Here is a 10,856-nt window from a genome sequence, read left to right on the forward strand (position 1 = left end):
GGTCCTGGGATTTTTTGGAGGAGGGTGGGTGGGTGGGTGGAAAGGGATCCAACTACAAAGAGCTGCTCAATAATTACTACAGGACGTGGTGAGCTAGGGAACCAGCAGCCATTTCTGCAAATTATCCTTTTCTCCAACTGGAGAAAGACAGCCCAGGAGAGGTCTCTCTTACGAGAAAATATGCTACAAATTCAAGAAGATGATTAATTCTTTCCCAGCTGCACGCCTGCAGATGTGTCGGAACTACGGCTCCCAGAATCCTTGGCCAAGACGGTCATCTCTGGACATCCCAGGTGACTGCAAGAAATCTGATTTCCGATTCTTGGAGATCAACAGGGTGAAGCTGTTGCCAGGGCAGTGTTGTAACTTATAGGTAGGCAGTCCTCAACTTATGACCTTCATCGAGATATATAACCGTGATGGAGCTAGCTAGGTAGATGGGATAGGTAGATGTGATTGTAATGGAGCCGGGAATTTCTGCTGCAAGTCATGATGGTCTTAAGTTGAGGTCACCCACGTGACCGGACCCGATATTTGTTGTTAAGCAAATGGGGCAGTCATTAAATGAACTCAGCAGTCATTAAGGGAATCGGTATATTCCTATGGGTGTCATTGGTTGGAATCCACATCCTAAACGGTGGTCATGTGACCACAGAACACTGCGATTGGCCTTAAATGCTGGCTGAGGAATTCTGGGAGTTGAAGTCCACAGGTCTTCCAGTTGCCAAGGATTTTAGGTTTGGCTAGTCTAAAGAAAAGAAGAATTAGAATAGAATAGAATTTTTATTGGCCAAGTGTGATTGGACACACAAGGAATTTGTCTTGGTGCATATGCTCTCAGTGTACATAAAAGAAAAGATATGTTCATCAAGGTACAACATTTACAACACAATTGATGATCAATTGGGGCGACATAATAGAAGTATTCCAGTATTGGAGGGGCTGCCACGAAGAAGAGGGGGTCAAATTATTCTCCAAAGCACCAGAAGGCAGGACAGGAAACAATGGATGGAAGCTAATCAAGGAGAGAAGCAAAGCCTGGAATTAAGGAGAAACTTCCTAACAGGGAGGACAATTAACCAGTGGAACAGCTTGCCACCAGAAATCGGCACTCCAGTTTTTAAGGTTTTTAAGAAGAGAGGTTTTTAAGAAGAGACTGGACAGTCCCTTGTCTGAAATGGTATAGGCTCTCCTTGAGCAGGGGGCTGGACTAGAAGACCTCCAAGGTCCCTTCCAGGTCTATTCCATTCTAAATTCTCCTTTAACACACCCTTGTTGTCCTCCAGAGAAAGAGCCCCATGTCAGAAAGCTCCTGCTGCAACCCCTCCACCCACCACAAAGCCCAACCGAGCCCAGGAGAAGCCCTCAAGGTGTGGCTAACAGAGATGCAGGTGGCTCCAAGCAAGGCAGAAAATCTTCTGAGAGCAATCCTTAGACCTCAAAAGCTATCTTTTCTTTCTCTTCCCTTCTTCTTTCCTTCCTTCCTTCCTTCTTTTCTTTCCTTCCTTCCTTCCTCCCTTCTTCCATTCCTTCCTTCCTTCTTCCGTTCCTTCCTTCCTTCCTTCCTTCCTTCCTTCCTTCCTTCCTTCCTTCCTTCCTTTCTTTCTTTCTTTCTCTCTCTCTTTCTTTCTTTCTCCTTCCTTTCCTTTCCTTTCCTTTCCTTTCCTTTCCTTTCCTTTCCTTTCCTTTCCTTTCCTTTCCAAAAAATGCTTCTTCTCCCCAGCAAAGCAAAGCAAACCTCTCTCTCTTTTTTAAGATTGGAAAATTCTCAGGTTCCTCTCCTTCTCAGTGCTGGGGGGGCGGGGGCGGGCGGGGGGAGAAAAAAAATATTTCCCCATCACCCAGGAAGGCAACTGGAAATGGTTTCTGCCTCTCTGCCCAACGCAACCAGCCGCCCCATGGCACCCCACATCTGGTTTCCCAGAGCGACAAAGGATTGAAACAGGAGCCTCTTTCCCTCTTCCCCACCCCCCCATCCCCCCCCCTCAGCCACTGGGCTCTCTTAAACCACACAATCCTGTCCTTGTTCTCCCAACCTCCTCTCTTCCCCCTCCCCCTTTTTTTTTTTTTGCAGCAGGACAAATATTTAACATCTGCCAAAAACAAAAAAACAAAACAAAACCAAAAATGCTAAGAATCCAATTGCTATTGGAGAGTGGGGGCCCAAGGGATTGTGTGTGTGTTGATGGAGGGCTGGTTGGCGGGGAGGGGGAAGCCAGCCCACCTCGGCAAAAAAATAAAATAAAAAAATCACACTAAAAGAGTGGGGAGTGGGAGGCACCAACCTGCAGCTGCCATCACGACAATTATGTGGGCGGGCGGCCGGGTGGGGTGGGGGGAGATTTTGCAAAAAGGGGAGATTTTTTTATTATTTATTTTTTTGCAAAAAGCTTCAGGCTGGTTCCAGCCCTGAATCGCTTGGGGGTGGGGAGAGGAGACGCAGCCTCCCCCACCCCGCTTTCCTCCTCCCCTTTTCAACCCACCCCTCCCCAGACAAGTCAATTCGAACCCAGCTTCAAGCCGCAAATAAAACTGCTGGCTCCCATTCGCCCGTTCCTTCCGAAGGTGGGCGCGCGTGTACCCCACACAGGCTGCCCTCCCCTCCGCTGTTGACGTCGTGTCCACCCCCCTCTTTTTTTCCTGCTCCCAATTCCTCCTCCCCCCCCACCCCCCACATCACCAGTTTGGGAGGAGGAAGAGTGGGGGGGGGAAATGAGCCAATTCTAGAGGAGGCTTGGAAGAGATGCTTCGGAAGGATGCAGCCACACCCAACATTGGCGCATCTACGTGCCCACTTGCAGCCACACCTTGCCCTCCCAATCCGGGTTTCATAAAAGTGACACACACACACACATACACAACTCTCTCCACAATTCTGAAGGACGCCCCACTTTAGGGGCCTCCGCCCAGAACATCTGCGATCCACAAAAAGAATCTACCAAAAAAAAATGGTCAGAAATGGTGCCCTTCGTTTCTGCAGCAGCCAGCCAGCCTGCCTGCCTGCCTGCCAAAGCCACCTCTCCATGGCTTCTTTTCCATCCTCTTGAACCCACAACATTGCAGAGCTCTGCCCCAAGAGTGGGAGGGGGGACGGGGAGGGGGGGGAGGTCTATGCCCAGATACGACATCAAAGGTCCAATCTAGAAATAGCAGCTCCACTGGCCAGAAAACGGGTTTGTTGGAGCTCTCTGCGGTTTACAGAAGCCCTGGTTCTTGTCCAACTAAAGGATTAAAGTCCTTCTAGTTAAAAAAGATTTATAGCCTGTCTTTCAGTCAAGGAGCTTTTAAATCTTACAGGGCATTCCCGCATTCCCTGTTTTTCCCACCGCGCCACCCTTGTGGGGTAGGCTGGGCTGAGAGCGTGAGACCGCCGGCCAAGATCTTCTAGAGCAGGGGTTGCTAATCTTGGCCAATTTAAGATGGGGAGACTTCAACTCCCAGAATTCCCCAGCCAGCCATGCTGGAAATTGAAGTCTACCCAGTGGCTAAGGGGGAATTCTGGGAGTTGAATTTCAGATGTCAAGATTGGGAGGCCCTAATCGACAGGCAGTGTTTCTCAACCTTGGCGTCTTCACGATGGGTGGACTTCAACTCCCAGAATGCTGGGTGGGGTATCTAACCCATGGTGGCTGGGAATTCTGGGGCCAGGTGGGGAATTTGGGGGGGCTTAGTCTACATATGCCACTTGGGAGATTCTGGAAGTCCATACCTATTGGGTGGGAGATTCTGGGAGTTGCAGTCCAGTGGCTGGGAATTCTGCGGGTTGACGTCCACCCATGCCAGTTGGGAGCTTCTGGGAGTTGAAGTCCACCCAAACCAGATGGAGGATTCTGGGAGTTGGAAGTCCACACCTATTGGGTGGGGGATTCTGGGAGCTGGAAGTCCATTCATGGTGGTTGAGGGATTCTGGGAATTGAAGTCCACCCATGGTGGCTGGGAATTCTGGGGGCTGACATCCATCCATGCCAGCTGGGAGCTTCTGGGAGTTGGAAGCCCCATCTCATACTGGATGGGGGGATTCTGGGAGTTGAAGTCCAGCCCTCTTCAAGCGGCCACGGTTGAGAAATCCGGCTTTGGAGGTCTCTCTGTGGCTAATCCAAGGCCTTCCCTGCCCTGACACACGTCTCCGAGCCTTGTGCTCTGCTTCCTTCCTCATCCTTGGCTCCTGAACACGCCACGAATCCTAAAGATTAGGGCCCTGTCCTCTCCAGTTCTCCCCCCTCCATTTCCCAGCCAACAACAACCAGTGAAAGGACGCACAACCCCGAGGCCTCGTGCAAAAGGAGCGTTTTAGCTGTGCAGAAGTTATGAGGATTGTGGCAGCTGGCCTTCTGCACTCCCAAGAAGGGAATTCCCCCAAAGTGCCACAGCAGCAGTTTTTTCTCAAATCAGACATTTCGGCTCCAGGAACTATGGGCCTCCATTGTTATTTTTTCCAAGCATCACGAGAGTCCTTTCTCTGTGCACTCTGAGTATGCACAGAAGCACTCTTGGCTCACACGTCTGTAGCCTTTTTTTTTTTAATTTGCATTTATATCCCGCCCTTCTCCGAAGACTCAGGGTGGCTTACACTATGTCAAGCAATAGTCTTCATCCATTTGTATATTATATACAAAGTCAACTTTTATTGCCCCCAACAATCTGGGTCCTCATTTTACCTACCTTATAAAGGATGGAAGGTTGAGTCAACCTTGGGCCTGGTGGGACTTGAACCTGCAGTAATTGCAAGCAGCTGCTGTTAATAACAGACTGTCTTACCAGTCTGAGCCACCATTTCATTCACGGGGCGAGGGAGGGGACCTCAAGCAACTTTTTTGCTCTGGGGCAGAATAGAGTTGACTCTGGCTTCCAAAGTAGGAGATGCCCCCTCCCAAAAAAAACATTAGGGACTATCAAATCCCCCCACCCTCCAAATCAATTGCCCCATTGCAACCTAACTGCTTAGATAGGACCTAACTGCTTCATCTTCTTTTAATGACCCCATAATTGCTTGCAGGATGGAGTCTGGGCAATTAAATGGAGCTGACTGGCCGGATGCCCTTCCTGTTACCAATGCAGAGGGTTTCCCCCCCCCAGCAGATATATATTTTCATTGTGCCCAGAGAGAGAGAAATACCTGCCTCTACCTAGGATCGAACTCACAGCCTCCTGATTTTGAGGCAAGAGCTATAGGGACTGACAACTTGCTCAGCTGAAATTTAGAGAAATAATCCAGGAGTCTTTTCGATTTGAGCAGGACAGGAGGAAATAGGAAGAGCCCAGAAAGACAAGTTTATTTTCATCTTTACAAACAGCTCTGGACTTTCGACGGTTCACTTAGTGACCATTTAAAGCGACAGCGGCAACTGAAAAAGCTGGCATGTACGACCAGCGTTCACACTTAACGACCATCGCAACATCCCCGGGGTCACATAATCAACTGCCTCCTATTTATGACGTGTCCAGGAAGGGTCAGAAGGAATAAAAAAAACTCACTTTAATTCACTGAACAATTGCACCGATTTGCTTAACGACTCTGCGGCCAAAGGGTCACAGAACGGGACAACGCTCTCTATAACCGCTGCCTTGCTTAGCCGCAGAAATTTTTTGGGGCTCTGTTGTATCGTCATAAGTCAAGGACGAGCGGCTGAAGCAAAGGGAGAATTCGCTCAATGGCCATTTTGAGGCACCCCTCTCTCTTTTTTTTTTTTAAATGCAAAAAGGACAGATGAGCATGTGGACCGGAAAGGCTCCTCGCATTATAAAATTAACTGCCTTTTGATCTTTCTGTGGAGTCAGCGTTCGGAAAAACTGCTGAGGTTTTCCAGAGCTATATATTTTTTTAAAAAAAAAATTTAAAAAAACACAACTAAACCCTAAAAAGCAACAGTTGGTTTTTATAGGGCTGCCAGGAAAAAAAGGAAAAACAATTCCAAAGAGATTTTTAAAGAGAGAGAGAGAAAATAAAAGAGACAGCTGTCGGTCCCAAATGCAAAACCTCAAACTTCAAGCTTTTTAATGCCCTCCGCCCCCAAAAAAAGTTTGTTCCATTTTACAAAAGCTTTGGGCCTTTAAAAGAAGGAACCTTTTTACCTTGACATCTATTCTCCCCCTTTTGAGTTAAAAAGTGGGGGCGCAACGAGGGATGGGGGGGGAGCAGGGGGGGGGAGTTTATTGGTCCCCAAAGGCCAATCCCAGCCAGCCCCCTTCCCCAGGCCTCAAGGCTACCCAGGCCAACCTGAAACGGGGAGGGGGGAGGCGGGTGGGGGGGAGAGAGGTGGAGGGAAATTGAACAAAAGAGTTTGGGCAAATGGAAAGGACAAAGCAGAGAGAGAGAGAGAGAGTAGAAGAAGAGCAAAAAGGAAGGGTGGCATAGAGTTGCCGTCTTTACTCAAGGCAAAACAGACAGGTCCTTCTCCTCCTCCCCCCAAACCCCACTCCCTTCTAGCACTGATGATGGTACCTAGTTGGGTCATGAAAGGTCTTGCAAAAAAAACTAGCTCAGAAAGCACCCAAGGACCCCACCATCCTCCTCCTCCTCCTCCCTCCATTCTGCCAACCATACTCCCTTCTAGCACTGATGATGGTACCTAGTTGGGTCATGAAAGGTCTTGCAAGAAAACTAGCTCAGAAAGCACCCAAGGACCCCACCATCCTCCTCCTCCTCCTCCCTCCATTCTGCCAACCATACTCCCTTCTAGCACTGATGATGGTACCTAATTGGATCATGAAAGGTCTTGCAAGAAAACTAGCTCAGAAAGCACCCAAGGACCCCACCATCCTTCTCCTCCTCCTCCTCCTCTTCCTCCCTCCATTCTGCCAACCATACTCCCTTCTAGCACTGATGATGGTACCTCGTTGGGTCATGAAAGGCCTTGCAAGAAAACAACCAAGCTCAAAGAGCACCCAAGGACCTCCATAATCCTCCTCCTCTCAACAAATCCCACTCCTTTCTATAGCATTGATAATGTTACCTAGTTGGGTCATGAAATGCTTCGTACAAAACAAACAAGCTTAGAGAGCTCCAAGGACCCCACAGTCGTTGTTGTTGTTGTCCTCGTCCTCTTCCTCCTCTCCTCCCTCCTCCCCTGCAAAACTCACTCCCTTCCAACACTGATGATGTTACCCAATTGGGTCATGAAACGTTTGCAAGAAAAGAGCTCCTCCTTCTCCTCCTCCCTAAATCTTTTTTTTTTTCCCCTCTCTTTTTCTTTTCCCTCCCATCCTCCTCTCCAATCAGCCTGCAAGATTAGGATTAGGGAATTAGAGCCGGCAGTTCCCAGCAGGGAAGGTAGAAAACCCAGCAGCTCAGTCTGGATTTAAGCCACCAATGCCGCTGAGGAGGAGGAGGGAGGCGCTTATAAAGGAGAGCCAGAGCGCGGGGAGGGGGAAGGGCAGAGAATGGCGGAATGGAGGGGTGGGTGGGAGCAAGCAGTGAAAGGAGGCAAGGGTCTCCAGAAGCAGCTGGCTCATTCCTCCTTGCTGGTGGGTGGTGGGGCAGCCTCTTTCAAAGCAGGGTTGTCCCTGCCTTGTTACTTTTTCTGCCCGCCCCCCCCATCTCCAGCTCCTTCCACCTCCTCTTGGTAGGGGCAGATGGGTGAAAAGGGGGGCAGACTTTACACAAGCGGTCTCGGAGATGCTCCGTCCATTCTCTCCCCCCCCCCACACATGCCTGTTGTTCCCCCCACCCCGGCCCCTCCAAACCGGATACCCAGGCTCCACCATTTTGAGAAGGGAGACAAAGGATTCCCATTGAACAATGTCCCGGGGTGTGTGTGTGTGTGTGTGTGTGTCCCCTAACTCACACCACCAGGCCATTCCCACCTCTCCCTGCCACCCCCCCCACCAGCCCAGCCCAGCCCAGCGAGAGCAGGAAGAAAGCAGGGAGGTGGGAAGAGAAGACGGAAGTGGGTGGGGGATCCCAGCCCATCCCCTGAAAAAAAAGACTCCTCAGGTTTGCTAGGGGACCCCGAACCCCCCCAAAAAATCCCCTCAATTCTCCATCCTCCATGGGTCTCTCCATTGGGGAGGAGGGGGCAGCAACCCCTCAAGAAACGTTTCCATGGGGCCACACAGAGACCATCAGTGGCGCTTCTAGGTATAACCCCCCCCACCAAACCCCCTCGCCCACCAGACTTTTCATTCTTCTTTCTGAATCATCGAGGGGGGCGGGTGGAGTGGAAGCCGATTCATTCATTCACCCATCCCTCCATTGGCTCAGACTGTGTCGCCCAAACAGGCCCCTTCCTTCCCCTCCCTCCCCTCAAACTCCCTGTCCCACCAGCATCTTGTTGGGGGGGGGGATTCCAGCCAGCCCCACCCCCCCCCCATGATGATGGGGCCCATCATACCAACAACAAGGACCCTCCCTCCCACACAAGAGGGAACCCCATCATTGGCCCAGGAGAAAAATGCCTGCAGCAGGAGGGGAAGCCCACGCAGCCCCCTCCCCCAGCTGTGTGAAAGGTTTGGGGGGGGAGGACACAAAGAGCCAAGAATGCCCTACTCCTCTAGGGCTCTGGGCCAAGACACCCCAGCCCAGCCTACTCTGAGCCCCCAAACCCCCCCAGCCCTGGGGGAGAGGACTGAAAGATTGTGGAGGGTGGGGAATGGGAACAAAGACCCCAAGGGAACCCCCGCTCCTTTCCTCCTCCCTGGATGGCCCAGGAGACGCCCTCCCCAGCCGGGCCCTCCCCTCCCTTGCCAGGTGGAGCCCTTCCCCCTTCCTCTCCACCCAGGGCGTGCCAGGAGCCCCCTCCCCAGCTGGGCCCTTCCTTACCTTGTTGAATGGAGACCTCCCCCATCCTCTCTTCCCAGGGCCGGCCAGGAGCCCCCTCCCCAGCTGGGCTATTCCCTCCCTTACCGAGTGGAGACCTTTCCCCCTTCCTCTCCACCCCGGGCTGGCCAAGAGACCCCTTTCCCCAGCTGGGCCCTCCCCTCCCTTGTTGAATGGAGACCTCCCCCCTTCCTCTCTACCCAAGGCTGGCCAAGAGACCCCCTCCCCAGCTGGGCCCTCCCTCCTTATTGAATGGAGACCTCCCCTTCCTCTCTACCCAAGGCTGGCCAAGAGACCCCATCCCCAGCCGAGCCCCTCCCTCCCTCCCTTGCTAGGTGGAGACCTTCCCCCTTCCTCTCTTCCCCGGGCGGGTCAGGAGCCCCCTCCCCTCCCTTACCGGGCGGAGACCTTTCCCCCTTCATCCCAGTCTGGCCAAGCGACTCCTTTCCCCAGCCGGGCCCTCCCCTCCCCTCCCCTCCCCTGCCTACCTACCTTGCCGGGTGGAGACGTTCCGGTCGTTGGCGGCGCGCAGGACCACCTGTGGGCAGCTCTGCTCCAGCAGGAAGAGCTCGTCCTTGCCCACCTTGGTGGCTTTGCCGGCCTTGAGGGTCCCGCTGGGGCCGGAGGGGGCCAGGTAGCGACCCTGGCAGTCGCGGAAGGCCACTTTGCCGGCGCGGAACTCCAGCGTGAACTCGACGGCCGGCTCGGGGCGTTCGACTAGCTGGCCGTCGTGGCGCAGGAGGCGGTGGTCGCGGGTCTGGAGCCGGTAGCGACCCTCGTGGAAGAGGAGGGTGATGAGAGCGTCCACGCCCCAGGGCACGTCGCGGGCCACGGCCAGCTCCTCGGCCCCGGCGCCCAGCTGGGCGTAGCGCTTGCGGCTGAGGCTGTAGAGATGGAGCTGCGGGTGGAGAGCCAGGTGGACCCGCCACTTCTCGGCCCCCGAGACGGCCTGGGCGAAGCAGGAGAGCCGGTCCTCGGTGCCCCCGAAGAAGCGGCGGTGGGGCTCGGATTGCAGCGACCAGCGCCCGTCGTCGTGGGCCAGGATGAGGAAGCGGCAGTCGGCCGAGGGCGCCTCGCTCTCGCAGCTCACCTGGCCGTCCTTGTCGGCCGCCAGGTAGCGGCCCAGGTGGCTCCGCAGGAAGACCACGCTGGAATCTTCGCCGTTCTGCTCCAGCGTCCAGATCTGCTTCTTCTTCAGGCTGGGCGCCGAAGCGTTGAGCTTGAAGCCGAAGGCCTCGGCCGTCAGGTACCGGTTGCCGCAGTTGATCAGCCCGAATTGGATGGGCAGCGAGTCCGACGACGGCGACGACGGGGTCCCGTTGGCCGTCATGGCGAGGCGGGGATGGACGGAGGAGGTGGGCGGCTGGCTGGGCTCCTTCCTTTCTTTCTTTCCTTCCTTCCTTCCCTTCCTTCTTTCTTTCCTTCTTTCCTTCTTTCCTTCCTTCTTTCTTTCTTCTGTCCTCCTTCCTTCTTTCTTTCTTGTCTTCCTTCCTTCTTTTCTCCCTTTTCTTCCTTCTTCCCTTCTCTCCCCGACGGCTCCTTTGTTCGGATGCTGCTGCTGCTGCTGCTGCGGAGGAAGAAGAAGAAGAGCCGGGCTCGACGGATGGACGGGCTTAGCTGGCTGGGCTCCCCGCGCTCCGCAAAGCCGGGCTGCAGCGAGCGAGACACACACACACACAGAGAGAGACGGGACTGATGTCAGGACCCGGCTATAAGGCGGGGAGGGGGCGCGGCTGCCCCGCCGCTGCCAATTGAGGCTCGGCCCGCCCGCCCGAGAGGGTGGAGCTCGGCCGGGGGAGGGGGCGCGCTGCAGCCGCCTCCCCCCCTCCCCTTCCCCCTGGTCCGCAAGCTGACGACACTTGGGGAGTTGGGGGAAGGAGGAGCCAGGGAGGGGCGGGAGGAGCCGGGTTTTTTGGGGTGGGGGCTCCGCAAGGGCGGGGCTGGCTGGAACGCCCTTGCACAAAAGGGAGAGGGGGTCTCCGGTGCGGGTATTGGGGGGGGAGAGAGGGAGGTGGGGTACATCGACCAGTATCTCCAGCCGCTGGGCAATCTGGGCGTCGGAGGCTGGGATTTCGAGCTGCCCTTGAATGGCGGGGATTCG

General features: G+C 54.1%; 1 protein-coding gene across 1 annotated transcript in view; it reads right to left on the reverse strand.

Annotated features, from left to right (window-relative positions):
* The window catches only part of FSCN1 (fascin actin-bundling protein 1), a 35,725-nt gene extending 25,216 nt beyond the window's left edge, over positions 1–10,509 (reverse strand). Inside the window, exon 1 of the mRNA XM_058157914.1 lies at positions 9,248–10,509. Coding sequence (XP_058013897.1) covers positions 9,248–10,085 — 838 coding nt within the window. The 5' untranslated portion in view covers positions 10,086–10,509. The remainder of the gene's footprint in view (positions 1–9,247) is intronic.
* Between the last annotated feature and the right edge of the window lie 347 nt (positions 10,510–10,856).

This window comes from Ahaetulla prasina, chromosome 14, assembly GCF_028640845.1.
Source record: "Ahaetulla prasina isolate Xishuangbanna chromosome 14, ASM2864084v1, whole genome shotgun sequence".
Taxonomy (NCBI): domain Eukaryota; kingdom Metazoa; phylum Chordata; class Lepidosauria; order Squamata; family Colubridae; genus Ahaetulla; species Ahaetulla prasina.